This window comes from Prunus avium, chromosome 4 (assembly GCF_965620075.1).
Source record: "Prunus avium chromosome 4, drPruAviu1.hap1.1, whole genome shotgun sequence".
Classification (NCBI taxonomy): domain Eukaryota; kingdom Viridiplantae; phylum Streptophyta; class Magnoliopsida; order Rosales; family Rosaceae; genus Prunus; species Prunus avium.
This window is the reverse complement of record NC_142287.1, coordinates 23,850,184-23,868,074: the sequence shown is the minus strand read 5'-3', so window position 1 is coordinate 23,868,074 and position 17,891 is coordinate 23,850,184. Positions and strand designations below refer to the sequence as shown.

At 36.7% G+C, this 17,891-nt stretch overlaps 4 protein-coding genes across 4 annotated transcripts; 3 read left to right on the top strand and 1 right to left on the bottom strand.

Annotated features, from left to right (window-relative positions):
• The first annotated feature begins 495 nt into the window (after positions 1-495).
• THE1 (protein kinase family protein) lies at positions 496-4,175 on the top strand. Its single transcript, XM_021953407.2, has one exon. It carries the CDS (start codon positions 1,293-1,295, stop codon positions 3,813-3,815), a length of 2,523 nt encoding a protein of 840 aa, XP_021809099.2. The 5' UTR covers positions 496-1,292; the 3' UTR covers positions 3,816-4,175.
• LOC110752702 (Late embryogenesis abundant (LEA) protein-like protein) lies at positions 1,297-6,933 on the bottom strand. Its single transcript, XM_021953418.2, has 2 exons — positions 6,387-6,933; positions 1,297-6,237 (listed from the first exon to the last, which is right to left on the bottom strand). Exons 1-2 carry the CDS (start codon positions 6,622-6,624, stop codon positions 5,447-5,449), a joined length of 1,029 nt encoding a protein of 342 aa, XP_021809110.2. The 5' UTR covers positions 6,625-6,933; the 3' UTR covers positions 1,297-5,446.
• Positions 6,934-10,994: 4,061 nt separating this feature from the next.
• LOC110752719 (phytohormone-binding protein CSBP) lies at positions 10,995-13,299 on the top strand. The gene is made up of 2 exons (XM_021953440.2): positions 10,995-11,250; positions 12,681-13,299. Exons 1-2 carry the CDS (start codon positions 11,067-11,069, stop codon positions 12,962-12,964), a joined length of 468 nt encoding a protein of 155 aa, XP_021809132.2. The 5' UTR covers positions 10,995-11,066; the 3' UTR covers positions 12,965-13,299.
• Positions 13,300-14,221: 922 nt separating this feature from the next.
• LOC110752596 (phytohormone-binding protein CSBP-like) lies at positions 14,222-15,133 on the top strand. The gene is made up of 2 exons (XM_021953285.2): positions 14,222-14,437; positions 14,661-15,133. Exons 1-2 carry the CDS (start codon positions 14,257-14,259, stop codon positions 14,942-14,944), a joined length of 465 nt encoding a protein of 154 aa, XP_021808977.2. The 5' UTR covers positions 14,222-14,256; the 3' UTR covers positions 14,945-15,133.
• Positions 15,134-17,891: the final 2,758 nt, after the last annotated feature.

Below are 17,891 nucleotides of genomic sequence, written 5' to 3'. Positions count from 1 at the left end.
TAAAGTCGAGAGTTTTTGTTACCATTGAGTTTGAAGTATTTGTGTGTGTATGTTTTTTTAAGAAGGAAGAGGAGTTTCACACACATGTACTACCAAAATGTCATGGGAGTTCGAATATGAGTTTGAAGTATTTCTGTTGAATGTTGAGTGTGTGTTATATTAACCGAAAAGGGCTTTTTTTCTGAAGTAAATTAATATAAATTATATATTAATTTGAGTTTTGAAATATATAAGCCAAAAACAAAACATTTTTCGATATAAGTGCTTAAAGTTTTCTTTTTAAAAAAGTATCCAATTTTCGTGATTCACGCTGTTAAAAAGCCGTCAGAGAAGAACACACCCGCTACCAAACGGTCCAGTGAACTTTTATAAACTCTGCTTCCTCTTCATCTCAAAGCCGCGTAAGTGCGGGTCCCAGCAGAGCAACCATTCTGTTCAAAGTAAATATTAGGTTATCAGACAAAAGAAATCTCTTGCATATTTATGAACCTTCAAAAAATAGAAAAAGAAAAAAAAGAGAAATAAATTAACAGTGCCAAGGCTCAGTTACAGAAATTTCATGGCGTTTTCTGTTATATTATATTCCAATCTTTCTAAAGATTCTGAGCATCAAAATCAAACTACACTATCTATTAACACAGCTGGTTTCATGGGAGGGATATGAATTTTTGAAGTTTCATATCCATTTTTCTTCTTTGTGGGTCCTCCTCCATATTTTGGCACTGTAATTGACAGCCTAATCAACAGCCTGGAAAGGGTGGTTATAACCGCACTAAAAGGCTCGAGCTTGATGGGTTTTTGTGGTGGGGTTCACGTATTCTCAACTGGGTTTCTCTTTGGCACAGACCCAATTCACTCTGCAGCAAATTCTTTCCATTTTGCTCTCCCATTGAGGTAAGAGCTCTCAGAAAGCTCAAATCTTTGTCTGTTTATGTTGGAGAATTTGAGGGGCGAGTTCAACTTTGCTCTGCACTTGAGCAATGTTGGTGTTTATGTCTTTTTTGGTAATGCTAGGATTTTACTACTTGGTTTTTAATTGGCTTTTTGTGTATTGAGTTGGATAGATCTGGGGTAGCTCAGTTTTTTGGGTTTTGGGTTTGAGTCATTGGAGAACTGGGTTTTCGGCATTTGGGATTGTGAGGACTTGCTTTTGGCGAATTGAGTATTGTAGGATTTGAGTTTTTAGATCTTGGTTGATTGATTGGGTTTGATTGTGGCAGCTTTTCAATTGCTGCTTGAGAAAGTTGGCATTCTTTTCCTTCATTTGCCGTTGTGGATCTGGTTTTTTTGACATGGTGAAGATGAAACTAGTAAAGTTGGTACCTTTGGTTCTTGCTTTTGTATTGCTTATGAGTCTTAGATCATCTGCTTCATTCACTCCTATCGATAACTACTTAATTGCTTGCGGTTCTTCGAAAAGCATCACATTTCAAGGTCGAACCTTTGTTCCTGATACACAACAATCTTCCCTTGTACTAAAAAGTGCAAATTCTGTAGTTGCTAGCTCCAATTCTACTGTCCCTTCTCCAATTTACCAATCTGCTCGAGTTTTCGAGGTAGCAGCTTCTTACAAATTCAAAATCCAGCAAGAAGGCCGGCATTGGGTCCGCCTTTATTTTTTCCCTCTTACAAGTCCTGGCCAAAACTTGGAGTCTGCTCAATTCACTGTAGTTACTGATCATTTTGTACTCTTGACCAACTTCACTTTCAAGAACTATAATGGTTCTTATCTGTTCAAGGAGTATGCAATCAATGTAACTTCAGATACCTTGACTCTCACCCTCATTCCTTCAAACAATTCAGTTGCTTTTGTTAATGCAATTGAAGTTGTATCTATCCCGGATGCACTGCTCTCTGACCAGGCATATGCTGTGAATCCATCTGCTCCTTTTAGTGGCCTTTCTGACCTTGCCCTTCAAACAGTTTACCGGTTAAACATGGGGGGTCCTTTGCTCACTGCTCAAAACGATACCCTTGGAAGAACTTGGGAGAATGATCTGAAATACCTTCATGTGGACAGTTCTGCAGTGAATGTATCAGTCAACCCTGCGAGCATTAAATATCCACAGGCTGTCACAGCCGAAATCGCACCAAATTGGGTCTATGCGACTGCCGAAGCCATGGGAAATGCGAATGTGCCCAATGTGAACTTCAACATAACTTGGGTCCTTACGGTTGATCCAAATTTCTTGTATCTTGTTCGGGTGCATTTCTGTGATATTGTCAGCAAGGCTCTGAATAGTCTTGTTTTCAATGTTTTCGTGAATTCTGACAATGTGCTCGCGAGTCTTGACCTCTCTTCCATTACTGGTGACTTGGGTGTGCCTTATTACAAAGACTATGTGTCCAACTCCTCAGCGGGAACTTTGACTGTCAGTGTTGGTCCAGATTCAATGGCGGATATCACTAATGCAATTCTGAATGGGTTGGAGGTCATGAAGATCAGCAATGAGTTGGGGAGCTTGGATGGGTCTCTATCAGTGGGGAATATCCTTCCTAGTTCACCCTCGAAGAAGAATAATATAGGAATCATAGTTGGTTCTGCTGTAGGAGCTGTATCTGTTATGGCAATTATTGGTCTCTTTTATTGCTGCTTGGCATTCCGCAAGTCAAAGAGTACTAACCAAGGGACATGGCTGCCTTTGCCTTTGTATGGAAATTCTCAGACCATGACAAAAATGTCTACAACTTCACAAAAGAGTAACACAGCAAGCTGCATTTCATTAGCTTCCTCCAATCTTGGCCGCTTCTTCATGTTCCAGGAAATTCTGGATGCAACCAACAAGTTTGATGAGAGCCTACTTCTTGGAGTTGGTGGTTTTGGTAGGGTTTACCAGGGAACACTTGAAGACGGGACAAAAGTAGCTGTTAAAAGAGGAAACCCGAGATCTGAACAAGGTCTTGCTGAATTCCGAACTGAAATTGAAATGTTATCTAAGCTCCGCCATCGCCACCTTGTGTCTCTGATTGGCTACTGTGATGAAAGGTCAGAAATGATTCTGGTCTATGAGTACATGGCCAATGGACCCCTCAGGAGTCATTTGTATGGAACAGATCTCCCAACCCTATCATGGAAGCTACGGCTCGAAATCTGCATTGGGGCTGCAAAGGGGCTCCATTATCTCCACACTGGTGCAGCTCAAAGCATAATTCACCGAGATGTGAAGACAACCAATATTCTCTTGGATGAGAACTTTGTAGCCAAAGTTGCTGATTTTGGCCTCTCAAAAACAGGTCCAGCTCTAGATCAGACCCATGTGAGTACAGCTGTTAAGGGTAGTTTTGGTTACCTTGATCCTGAATACTTTAGAAGGCAACAGCTCACAGAAAAATCAGATGTGTATTCATTTGGGGTAGTTCTAATGGAAGTTCTGTGCACAAGACCTGCTTTGAATCCTGTTCTTCCCAGGGAGCAGGTCAACATAGCAGAATGGGCGATGACCTGGCAAAAGAAGGGCATGCTAGACCAAATCATGGACCCAAATCTGGTAGGGAAGGTAAATCCAGCTTCTCTTAAGAAGTTTGGGGAGACAGCTGAGAAGTGCCTTGCTGAGTATGGTGTTGACAGGCCATCAATGGGAGATGTCTTGTGGAATCTTGAATATGCTCTTCAGCTTGAGGAAACGTCATCTGCACTCATGGAACCTGAAGATAACAGCACAAACCACATACCTGGTATCCAATTAACTCCTCTTGAGCCATTTGATAACAGTGTGAGCATGATTGATGGGGGGCACTCTGGCACAGATGACGATGCAGAAGATGCTGCCACAAGTGCTGTGTTTTCTCAGCTTGTTAATCCTCGCGGAAGATGAGAAGACAGATCATTTGCCTGTCTGAGTCTTGGCCTCTAATGTCCCATTAAAAGATACTAGTCATCTTGGCCTTGAGAGTGCTCAGTGAGGGAACAAGGTTCTTTCTTAGTTCATTATTCTAGTTGTTGCCTCAAATTTCTGTCTACGATTTATTTTGTAATATAGTTTTGGTGGGTGCCAATTAATCCATCAGCAGTTAAGGTGCCAAAGGATTTTATTCTTGTCTACATATATAAATTCGTCTGGGTTTCAGAGCTTCCCATGTTTCTACAAAAGTAAATGATGTCATTGTATTCACATATTTTATTGTTCATAAGATATAGAGAATAAGCAGAGTATGTGACCTCTGTATACTTGCAAGTTCCAGAACTCGTTATTATTTCCTTCATACAAAATTTCTGATATTATATTAAACTATTTTCACATTATTATCAGAATCTTGTTCTTGGAGGAAACACTGAAAATATCCTAAAGGATTATCTAAGAAATGACTACAAATTTGGCATGCTCTCAGATAACTATTGGGAAACAATTTCTTCTAGTTATGTAATAGACGAAAATTTCTTTCTCGGCTAGCTGAGCAGATCTAAGGCAGGAAGAGAACAATTTGAAATTGTTTTTAGGTCTTGATATGAAGGACTTCGTAGATAGTGAGTGAAGAATGCAATTATAGGTCAGATTAGGTGCTGAAAAGTTGCCACACCCACAGGTAATGCTTCTGTCTTTCTGCGCATATATTTAGGCCTGCCGGACTTTATTCCTTGACATGTTTGAAAATCCAATGTCCCTGAAGCTTCCTTGAGTTCCTAAAGAATCAAATGCCTCCTTGCCTGAGACCTCCAGCTAGTTGATGCACCGATGGTCCACGAGCAGTATAACTCCTAAACCATGAAGTACCTTTTCCTCTAAACTTTGAGTTCTTGGCAAAGACAATTAGAGTGCTGTAAGAGCAGCCTTGGGTAGAAAGTTAAATTGTACCACTTTAAGAACTATGAACACTATTCACTCGCTTAACCAGGCTTGTATACTTATAGCCTTTGTTTCCTCTGTTTTCTCATAAACCAAATGAGTGGTTGAAAGAAAGGTTTCTGAATTGTCTTGAAATGGAGTTTCCAATTTTGGTAGGCTTTTGGTTTCTCTTAACATCTTAAGAACTGATACTTCTCCTAACCCTTATTTTTATTTATTTATTTATTATTGTTCCTTTTCCTTCCCAAAACTCAAGTTATAGACCGGATCTCCCAAAACCACGGTATTCTTCTCTGGCATTTAAAATTTTACATGTCATAAATCTCTATTGTTGAATCTCAATTACCATACATGAGTTTACAAGTGAGTTGTCAGTCTTTCTTAAGGTATTTCCTATGCTGATAGAAAGCATGGAACTTAAATTTCTGCATCAACTGCACACTTTCATTTATTTGGGGAATGCAAAAATTTAGCATAAAAGGCTCAGCCAAACTTACTGAACAAACGAATTCTAGAAATTAACAGTACACACAAGAGAAATACTTAATTAAATCTCGACTGTTATATGAAATCATCAATAAGCACCTCTTGACCACACAACTTTAATTATCATCTGAGAAGTTGAAACCTTCACTTATTCCTTGAGAATGTGACAATAGCAGTTATTTCCTGCAAACTATTCCATTCCCACTGAAGGAATTACCAGTACAATCGAGCTTTCCGTAATCCATCACCCTTGAATCTGTTTGGTCCAGCTTCCCGGATTGAGTGAACACACAAGCAATGCAGTCTGCAGAGACAAGTGATGTTGTTCTGTACTTTTGTTCACCTCCCACCACTGGCATAGCTACTCCAGGCTTTGCTGGGTTCTTGAAATCTGGCTGGTAAGTCCTTCCAAGCACTCCTTCAACATTTGAGGATAGGCCATAGAATCTGAACTGTACTTCCAGGTGAGCAAAACAGTCATCCGATGGTATCTGATAATTGTGGATCCTGTCATCTTCCTTTGTCACAGGTACCACATTTACTGAAATCTCAGCAACTTCTGGGAGAGTGATTAAGACACTGTTCTTGCTTGATGTTCGCTCCACTCTAATGGCATTGCCTGGAGATTGCCACACAGAGAGATGGGATTCTGGGATGACTAACTCCTCTCCATTGTAAGTGAATTTCAAGAGGTCAATTTCATCATCCCATGCTGATGCTTTGGTGGCCTCAAGGGAGAAGCTGTTAGAGTCAAAAAGGAGTCCGAGGGCCTGAATCCAAGTATAGTCCCTGGTTCGTCCTTCAGGGCGGAGACCAATGAACCGGGCATTGATTTGGAGGTTGGGATCAGAAACTAAGCTGAAGTACTCATTTTTCTTGCCGTGGAAGTAAAAGACAATGCCATCTCCACCAATGAAGCGAGGGTCCATGCATGCTGATCCAGGGCCATCGCAATTAGGCTTGCGCTCTATGATCATCACCAACAACAACAACAAAAACAACCCTTGTCAGCAATGATTTTAGCCCAGGTTTGTTGAATTTAATACATTCCGAAACAAAAAAAGAAAACAAAGAGTGAGATTACATTATAAAGACATCACAGTAGGAGTTACTTACTTTTGCACTCAGCTTTGCATATGGGCGAGTCGCAGTTGAGGTAGCAAATTTTAGCCTTCTTGTCTGTTGGTGAAGCCAATGGACATTCCTTTGGGCAGGGTATCTGCTTGAGAAAGCAGGGGCTTTTCCGGCCGTAGCAAACTTTGATATCTGAAGTTCCCTTACTCTGTGCTAGAACAGCAGCAGATACAAAGAGTAGCACAATGATCAGTGTCTTTTTGTTGCCTAAGAAATCCATGGCTTCTTTTTTCCCCTCTTCAATGGAATGAAATGATGATATATATAGCTCACACCCCTTTAACCTAATCTAACAAGTGGGTATTATGGCATTATCTTTTTCGAATGTACACATTCCAAGTTTGGTAAGAGGAAGAACATGGGCTCTGCGTGGTTCCCTCAAATGCTTTGCGGGATGGTTAATCTTGGTCAATGCTTTGGGGCTGGTGATTGTGATTGAAGAAATAGCTATTGTTGACAATTTGATGATTATTTTATTTATATTTTTCTCTTTTGTTTTTGCTTTGGATCTGTTTCAGAATGTGAGTTTGCTGGCGATTTGACAATATCAATACCTTATTTTGCACCCGATAAAAATGGCTCTGTATGCCTGCATTGTCTGCTGTTACTTTACTTTATTTTTTTCTTTCTTAATTGCTTGTGCTTTCTGTTGTACGGTATCAACAGAAATTAGAATTATATATTCTCACCCTTCTTGCAAGTTGCAACTTGCCCAATTGGCCCATTATTATTGTGCACTATAATATCATTTGTTCACGAAATCAATAAAAAGAAATGCATTCATTCAATGAACATTTCTTATGGGTTTCGACCAAATTTGGGCATAAGCTGAATCTGGCAAGCCAACAGATAATTTTACATACTTTTTTTTTCCTCTCTACTTTCTAGGTTAAAAGTTTAAGGTATTTTAGTCCTGGTCCCACAAGTGCACCCGGGTTTGATTCTCGTTAGAGACAGTTTTGAGGCAACACAATATAATACTTCCCCCTCCCTCTCCCTAGCGAATGACCAAAAAAAGAAGGTATTTTAGTCCTGGCCAATATGAGACAAGTGCTTAGCATTGTTTGGTTGTTCACCAGAGTTTTAGAGGGTTTGAAGCTGTTTTTGTGCGTGCAATAACATCAACTTTGTGAGTTAAGTAACATCTTTCTTGAAAATTGAAATGGCATCCAATAAGAACATTTTGCACCCTTAATCTTCGTTGTTTTGATGGAAAGAACTACAACTGGTACAATTGCAGGCTCTTAGATCTAAATTTGACACAACCAGAATCAGAATAAAATACTCTAAAACAGGACAATATTATTTTGATAGTATTGCCGTGGTTGCTAAGTAATTGAGAGCAAATGGAGAACAAGTCGTTGATTAGAGATTCGTTGACAAATTCTTAGAAGTATAACTAGGAAAATTTAAACATAGTCTTAGGCTAGTACATGAGCTGTTTAAAAGCAGAGAGCTTTCGAGAGAAGCAAACAAAGCTCATTAATATTAGAGATCTTATATACAGGTTGAGTACAATTAGCTTAATTAACCATGATTGGAATAATATTTACAACTAAGTGACTAACTGCCTAACTAATGCGAAGTTGCCTAACCACAGTCAATGTTCTTGAATTGGTGAGCTGGACTCCTAGATTGGTGACTTTGAGTACAAGTAAAGATCTGATTGGACTGCTGTATTGTATCACTCTTGAGCAACATTTTCTTGCAACTCAATTTTCAAAAGGGTAAGTTGCAATCATGAATTCCTATCATGATACCAAAGCAGATTTCACTAGGAAACTGAGGTTGAGTTCATGGAAGGGCGGGTTATAGGTTGCATTAAAATGAACATTAGTTTTTTGTGTGGTCATATTGTCGAGCCATTGAAGGTGGTAGATCAGTGAAAGCCGCCTCAAAGGAACGAAAGAGATACCTGTGAGAGTCTGTTTTCTTCATTATTGATTATAAAAATAAATAAATAAATTCTATTATAAATGTAGTTATCTTGATAAGATAGAATTATATATGTATAGTTGTTTTACGTTTTATAATACCATTTCAATATTTACATGTATGTTATTCCATTAAATCTTTATATATAATTAACTAGCTCTTAAGTGGATGTGTTGTTTCGCTTTATTAAGTTACTTTTTCCTTGTCAACAAACCATGACTTGGAATTAGCATGTGGAGCTTTCACATGCATTCTTAGCAATAGAATTTTGGTGAAGCAACACGTAGGAATTCATCTTAACTTGAGGTGGCTTGTCTATATTGATTCTTTTGACACATGCACACATACAAGCACTTAATTATTAAATATAGTAGATATTTATGATACTTGGAGGATAAGTAGATTCTATTCTTGGAGAATAAGTATGCATGTTCTCTTCTAGTATAAATAGGTCACTCCGTTGCTTCTTATTTGAAAACACAAACACTTGGTATTTGAGGTTGCACACAACGCATGCAAAGTAATAGTTCTTGAGAGGGACGGAGAAAGAGAGGAAGAAGGTAAAGGAAGAAAGAAGGCTAGTAGGGATAGAATTTCTGGAGGAGTTAGAGGTCCTAACTTGTGTGTTTTCTTAACTTGGAATTAGCTTTGAAAACGAGGTAGGGATTTCTTGGGAGGCCTTTACGGGGATTGATTTAATTAAATTTCGTGAACACAATATTATGCATGATATTATTATTATTGATATTGGATGTTGAAGTGTTGTTAATTATCTATATTATTTTATTAATATTGACATGATCATATATTATCGGTGATGGCTGGAATTCTTGGGTTGATGGAAAATAGGGTAATGGAAATAGTCTTTTGTGTAGTTGAGTCTAACTCTTGGCAGGTACCAGGTCTCAGGGATCCCACAGTGCACATGATTTTATTGGGTGATTCGGGACTGGCGAAAGGGAGTTAGACAAGATGACTAACAAAAGGGGAATTATGGGATGATTGAAATGGGTGTTAGTTCATATAAATGGGCATTCGGGACCAAGTGGTATAAGCATGGTATGGGACGTGCAGGTCTGCTTGTCCAGTTATATGAATTAACGGGATTAGATGAAGAGCATTCATTCATGCATTATTCTTAATTATATGATATTTGGCTGTGTGATTGCATGTCACTTAATTTAGTTATATCAATCTACTGTGGTAAGGTCTCATGTCCCTACTGAGCGGTGGTTGCTCATCCCTCACTCTGTTTAATTTTTCAGATGAATTAGTGAGCAAGACAAGGACTAAACCAGTTGAGGATGAATTAGATGAGAGTGATAGAGCTTTATTTATTATTTGTAAAATTGTAAGATTTTTGAAACTATTTTTATAACAGAAGTTTATTTTAAACCCTTCTTTGTATTTCTTTTTATTTTTATTTTACTCACGCACCGGGCGCGGGGTTTCCGCCTACCCCCGGGTCCGGGGCGTGACAATACCATTGGGTTATCGAGCTAATGTCGCTAGAGTGAGGTGACTACGAGTGCATCACTACTAAAAAAAGGGCCACCAACCCAAGTAAATTTTTTTGAGAGTTGAAAATAAAATTATACTATAGATGCTTATTTAGTTAAATCAACATAAATTCCCACAAAAAAGGATCATGCTATTTGTAGGAACATAGCAACATGTAAGCTGGAGTATATCAACAACCAGATTGGTCATACTTATACAACAATTGGATTTATGCAGTATTAGATAAAAACCATGTTGTTTGTGCTCACACAAATTTTGTTTGGGGTGTCTAAAGTCTGCATTATATTGTGTAAGCAAACGAATCATATTTACCAAATGAATATTTGGTCTGTCCCTTCTCTTGTATTTGTACTATTATGTATCAACAACTAGATTAATCATATTTATATAGCAATTGGATTAATGTTGGCATGATCCACGGCTGGTATAGGATGGACAAAGATGATGAAATGTTAGGATCCTAATATCACACATTCAACCAATAGAGAGCATCTTGGACTAGCAAATGAGCTTTTGGGCACCTCTCCTTTCCGGAGAAAGTTCTATCCATGAATTCCTTCCTATCACACTACAGCCCTATGAGCTTAATTAGATTGAAACAATTGAATTCAACTTTTTTCCCTCTGATACAAGCGATAATGGGAGATGGGAAATTCAAACCGAACAGGACCTTGGTCGGTCTAGAGGTAAATGCTCTTTATAATCGTAAAGCAACTATCAAAAAAAGAAAAAGGAAAACAAAGGGGTCAGGTCAAATGTCACAATTGCTAGAAGTTTGGTCATTATGCATTATTATTATGTGACATATGGATTTCAAAATTTTCTTCATGGATTTCACTGCAAAAATAAACTTCTGTAGTACGGTTATTGCATCAGAGCTTTTGGTTTTAGCATCTGAGTGGTACAATAATTACAATATCATAACATTTTTCTGGTCTAACAATATCATAATATTTGCCTCCAAATGTTTAATATTAGTGAAACCAATAGGATTAGGGGGGACCATTTTCGTCACCATATAGTTTGGTCTGAACTCAATGTCACTCACTGGAATTATTGAACAGCAGATGTTGGATTTATTGGATAAAAGATGCTCCTGAACTTTTATAAATACTACTAATCTCACTCACCATGTACGTAAAATCCCAGTTATATTTTCCAAAGCTCCATATACCTGAAAGATTTTCGGGGTTCGGAGAGCTAGCCATGGCTGTCAAAGAGAAAAAGGATAAAAAAACAGTTGGTGTTGGAGTTGAAGCCCTGTGGAGAGCTATGGCTAAAGATACAGTTACTGTTATACCAAAGATAATGCCTAGTATTGTGCGCAGTATTGAAGTGATTGAGGGAGATGGTGGCCTTGGTTCTGTTTTGCTCTTCAATCTTGGCGATCGTGAGTACCGAAATTTTATTTCGAATAATGCTATTTTTACCACATTTCTATACCACATTATGTGGCAGATGAGGTGGACAACCACATCAATTAAAATTAATGTAACATTTTTTTATTTATGATTTATTGACACTTTTTAATTGATGTGGTTGTCCACTTCATTTGCCACATAAGATGGTATGAGAATGTGGTATACAAATGTGATAAGAGTAGCATTACTTTTTTAGTTTTGCAATTGAAAGGTGATATTTGATTAAATCAAGGATAGAATATCTCAGTTTTAGTTCGTGGAAGGAACTTATATTTCTATACGGAAAATTTTAAGATAAATTTATAATAAAACTCATTTCTTGTATTGAATTTATATATAAACACTGAAATTTATAAATTGAAGAAACAAACCCAAAAAAGGTCAACTTTATTTTTGTTTAAAATTTGAATGATGTGTGAAATACTATCCTTACATTATGATTTTTAGAAGAAAAAAAAAATATAGTGATGTCATTGTTGTAAATTTTAAGTTTTTCAAAGCTTATATGATATATTTAGTCCGTTTGAAAAGTCAAATGGGTTTATTGATGTTTCTACTCACATATATGATCACAACCCTTCATCGGTTGAGAGAGAGAGAGAGAGAGAGAGAGAGAGAGAGGGTAGCCGGTATGGCGGCTTGTGTGGTGCTAGGGTATGGGCTGTTAATGGATCAGAATTTGATCAGGATCCGATATAATTTATAGGACATGGATTTGGGGAGAGAGAGAGAGAGAGAGAGAGAGAGAGAGAGAGAGAGAGAGGGTAGCTGACGGCTTGTGTAGTGCTGGTATGGGCTGTCAAGGGATCATATTTTGATCCGGATCAGATGTAATTAATAGGAAATGGATTTGGTGGCATAATTCGATAACCTAATTATGTTCTGAATTCGTTCATAGATACGATGAACTTTTGTAAATAAATAAAACAATTTTCAACTATTTGTATATATGACATAAAAGAATTTGGACCGGGTTATTGGATAATTCAACAAATCGGATATGGATCTAGTTGTGAATGATCCATTAGATTTTCGGATCAGATCGAGTTGAAATTATTTTGAAATCGGATCTAGTCGGATTTCATGTTCTCTGCTCCATCTCCGACCCGTTTACATGTGTAGTATGGGTGGTGGGGGACAAGGGTGGGGAGGAGAAGTTATCTTGTGAAATTTTTAATTTTTAATTTTAAATTGGATTTTCAGATTTTTTAAAGTTACTAGTTTTTTTTATTATTTTTATTATTAGGATGGTGTAGATGTTGCGAAATACGGGTAAATGCGCAACCTCTAAATGTAGAGGCTCCAGATCCAACAAGTTGTTACATGTTTTTAAACAATAAGATGATGTTAATGGAAGTTTCTTCTTGTTCTTTTCTTTTTTCTGAAACAAAAATGCCAGATCATGTAGAGTCCAAGAGAAAACAGACAGAAAAGATTGTGGAACTTGACGACTCTGAGTATCGATTTGCACTGGAAGTATTGGAAGGTCCGGCGCTAACACTGCGCAATTTTTCTGCATTGACAACTTCTTTCCAACTGAGCAAAATCGGAGAGCAGGAGACCTTGGTTGATATGAAAGTGGTGTATGAGACTGAAAAAGAGGAAGCTAATACCGGAGATATAGCATTGCAGCCTGCGATTTCTTACATTCAGTTCCTGGAGAAATATGTATTGGAATCATAGTGGGAGAGCTTAGCATCATCCTAGTACTGAAATGTGTTTGATCAGTTCAAGCCAACTAGCTGAGTTAGGTTCATCTTGTCAGATTAAATAACGGTGGACTTACCTTGAGCTAGCAAATAAGGTTTTTATTGTGAATAAATGGTAGCAGATACAAAGTTGCTGCTGGTATCAGAAATTTGGCATCTCCTTGATTTGGATGATGCAGTGTTGTGGGCAGTAGCAGTTTCATGAATTGTTGTGTTGTGCAGCCTCCCTACTTTCTTTTTATTGAATGAGACTTCTTTTGGTTGATAAGATTACTATTCAAATAGATTCATTGTACTTGATCATTAATATTAAATGTATAATGTTACATTGTGTTTAGTCATTTCAAATCCAGTACGAATACTTTGTATGTGATATTTTTATGATTCTTCCAACCCATACAAGCTTAAAGTCAAAATACGAATTCATAATTTACCTTCAAATAAATGGAAACCAACATAACATAACATATATAGTCTATCTTGTTATGGACATTATCAAATGTGTGCAATAAGATTCGGGGAAATTATGGTAGTTAGAAAAGGGTTATAGAAAAGTTATTTTTAAGAGTGATTCTCTCTAGATCGTTTAAGCTTTTCGACTGGCTCAGGTAATTGAGTTTTACCCATGTATGTCATATTGTTATTTGGATGACTCTCTTTACTGTGCGTTTGGATGAGAAAATTTAAAAGTAATAAGGAATTCATAAATGATGAAATTTAAAATGATGGAAATTAATGTTTTAGAATTTGTGAAGTTTCTTGTTTGGCTATGGTTTTAAACACGAAATTTAATGTTTATCATCTTGGAATTTTAGAAATGACGACTATTTAGATATAATTTCTATATTTCTTTGTTTTAAAAAAAAAAATCTAAACACAAAAATTGGTTTATGTCAATTTAGAAATTCTGATTTTTGTCAAAATCTCAAGTTTATTTCCTTCATCCAAACACACCATACAGTCTGTCCTTTGTACTATGTATTCCTATTGATCTAATAAAATTCTATCGCATTTTTATAAAAAAAGAAAAAGAGAATTACCTAACTTGAGAATTTTCATATACTTTATAAGGAATGCCATATGTAAATGAGCTCTTGTCCTTACCGAAACTAACCAATTGTGAAAGAAAACGGCATCTCGCATGCCAGTTTGTCAACATATGCAAAAGATGCTGCGTTAACACTTGAAAATCATTTGTATATTTATGGCCTCGGTTGTATAAGTCGATTATCTCTCTCTTTCTCTCAAAAACTACATTTGAGAGCCATGGTTAAGGAAATAAAAACTGAAGCAAAAGTAAGTGTTGGAATTGAAGCCTTGTGGAAAGCTTTGGCCAAAGATGTGGCATCTGTGACACCAAAAGTCATCCCAAATTTGGTCAAGAATGTCGAAGTGACAGAAGGAGATGGTGGCATTGGCACAGTCTTCCTCTTCAATTTTGGCTCTGGTGAGTACCCAACTCTTTTTGACACTTTCAAATTTCAATATTTGAATATGAACTTCTTTGTCAACGAGGTCTAGCCTAGTGGTCTCGAATGTTCGAGAAAAGCCTCTTACCCTTTTCTGACTTTGGCAACAAAAATAAAAAACTTCTTCCTCCACCATATGACATGCAAATGTTAAACAATGAATTTTATGTTTTCTTTTTCTTTTGTGAACATGTTGATCAGATGTACCAAAGATGAGTTATCAGAAGGAAAAGATTGTGGAGCTTGATGAGGCTGTGCATAAAATTGGGCTGCAAGTCATAGAAGGAGGACACTTGAACTTTGGGTTTTCTTCATACAAAACAACCTTCCAACTCACTCCAATTCAGGAAGAGGAGACCATGGTCAGTGTTGAGGTCACATATGAGTCTCAAGTGGAAGATAGTAGCATGCCATCAAAGACAGCAAAGTCTGTTTTAGCTTTCATAAGGAGCTTAGAATGTTATTTGTTGAATGGTGCTATCTAGAATTTTGACATTGTTTTTGTTTGAAAGCACCATGAGATGAGTCCTAGTCAACTCATAGTGGCCTTTGACTGTTTCTGTTCTACATTTTGATGAGCAAATTTGGGCCATTTTATTGAGCTGGAGAAGCCCATTGTTGAAATTACCTCAAATTCAATTACCTAGAATGAAAAATAAAAAAGAACTGTCCATTGGTTGGATTTCTCTGAAAAGAAAGGTTTGAAGTTTTTTTCTTCTATTGCCTTGCCTTGCCCCTAGTTATAAGCGTGCTAGTGTAATCATATTATAATGGACAAGCATAAGTGGTAGAAGGAAAGAGTAGGAAGGTTATATTGAATTCCAGACCAGAAAATTAAAGTGTTGCGTAACACGATACACATTGGCAGTTAATTTTGGATTAGATGTTGCAATTCTATAAAAAAAACACATTGAGAAAGATCGAACTTCTAATCAAGTATACAATGTTAGTAAACATGGAATAAATCGCTTTCTATCCTCACAGAAATCAGTTATTGGTGAAAGCAAAAGGCATCTATCATGCCACCGACAGTGTCCTTGTGTGCAAAAGATGCTTTCTTTCCACTAATCAAAATACTATCTGCATATCTATGACCTGGGTTTTATCAGTCCAAAGTTCTCATCCCTTTCTCAAAAGTTACATTTGAGAGCCATGATTAAGGAAATTAAAACTGAAGCAGTAGTGAAAGTTGGGATTGAAGCCTTGTGGAAAGCTTTGGTAAAAGATGTGAGATTTGTGGCACCTAAACTCATCCTACTGGTCAAGAATGTACAAGTGTTAGAAGGAGATGGTGGCCTTAGCACAGTCTTGCTCTCCAATTTTGGCTCTGGTGAGCAATTTGCCTTAACAACTGCTTTGAACTTCCTCCTCCATAAGACAAAATTATATGGATGATGCAAAAGATTTTAATTATTTAGGTGATGTTATATGTTATTAGTAATGAATATTTTTGGTCAGATATACCAAAGATAAGTTCTTCCTAGGAGAAGATTGTGGAGCTTCATGAATCTGTGCATAAAATTGGGCTGCAAGTCATAGAAGGGGGCCATTTGAATCTTGGGTTTTCTTCATACAAAACAACTTTCCAACTTACTGCAATTCGGGAGCAGCGCAGCCTGTCATGATCACCTATGAGTCTGAAGTGGAGGATAGTGGCATACCGTCAACGATAAATTTACTGTCTAAAACTGGTAAGTAAGTACAGATACAGGTCGTGTGTCAAGCTATCCATCCTATACGATGAGTATTTTTGAGCTGCCAGTTTGTTTATGTTATGGCTAAATATTGGTGGTCAAAAGCGGATGTGAAAGTCATTCATTGGAATACGTGGAAAGTGATGTGTTGGAAGGGAACATGGGCTTTCGGGAATTGGTTAGCTAACTCATGGATTGCCCGCATGTTTAAAGAAAGGTACTATCCATAGCATGATTTCTTAAGTTCTATTATATTTGTCAGATCGTGAAACCCAGAAAGCTCATGCGCAAACCTTTCAACTTGGTATCGTGAAACCCAGAAAGCTCATGCGCATACCCTTAAACTTGGTATTTCAGATGCATTCTTCCATACACGCCAGTTGTTTGACGAAACGCCTGACTTGAGCGTGGAATCCGCCACAACAATAATAGGAAGCTTTGCTTAGCAGCACCATCATGAAGAAGCTATTTATCTCTTTTCAAGAATGCTTGTTTCGAATATCAGACCCAACAAATTCACATTTGGCACTGTCGTTCACTCGTCAACTGCACTTGGAGACCTAAACATAGGCAAGCAACAACTTCATGCATGTGCAACAAAGATAGGTTTGCATTCGAATGTCTTTGTGGGAAGTGCAATTTTGGATCTTTATGCCAAGTTGAGCATTACCCAGGATGCTAAGAACCATCACCAAGTGAATGAAATTTTATCTGCATTCAAATTTCTTTGTGCGTTTGTTGTTGTGTGATAGAGTGTATTAGAGTGTAAAAGGGGTATTTTTGATGGTTAGATATGGTGTACTTAGTTAATTTTACATTTTGATTTAAATATTAGGTGTACTTAGATTATACGGTGCACTCAGTTAATTTTAAGGTTCGTTTAGCACCACTCTAAAAAAAATACAAATTTTGTGCAGTTTCTAAAAATACTTATATGAGAGTAACAAAAAAATGCACACTGCATTTGTATTTTATATTTATTTACAAGCTTGATTTTACATATATAAGAGTAATAAAGAAAAAAAAAACATATTGCATTGCAATTTATATTTTATAAACCTGAAAAAACCTATATATGAGTAAATGTTATATTCTATAATCCTAAAAATACGAATATAAGGGTAACATAAAAATACACACTGCGTTGCAGTTTCTATTTTATAAACCTAAAAAATAGCAATATAAGAGTAACGTAAAAATACAAATTGCTTTGCATTTTCTATTATATAAGCCTAAATATACAAATATCATAATAACATACAAATACACGTTGCATTGTAGTTTCTTTTGTTAAAGCTTTAAAAAAACCAATATAAGAGTAACATAAAAATACACACTTCATTGCAATTTCTATTATGTAAGCTTAAAATTATCAGCATAGAAGTAACATAAAAATACACACTACATTGTAGTTTCTAGTGTATAAGTCTAAACATACCAATATAAGAAAAATATAAAAATACACACTAAATTGCAGTTTCTGTTGCATAAACCTAAAAAATAACAATATAATATGCATAAGGGTTTAAAACTTATAAATTTTTGCAACTTAAAATTGGTCTATTTATGTATAACTCTAAAGCATGAGGGATTTGGTACAAATTATGCGCGAATCGGTGTTGAAATGAATAATTTTTTCATTTAAAAAAACCCTTTTGTCTGTTAATATAAATTTTGTGTAACTGAAGAAATATCACAAAAGTAAAGTTGGTGCAGTGGTTTGTGATTGAGGTTTCCT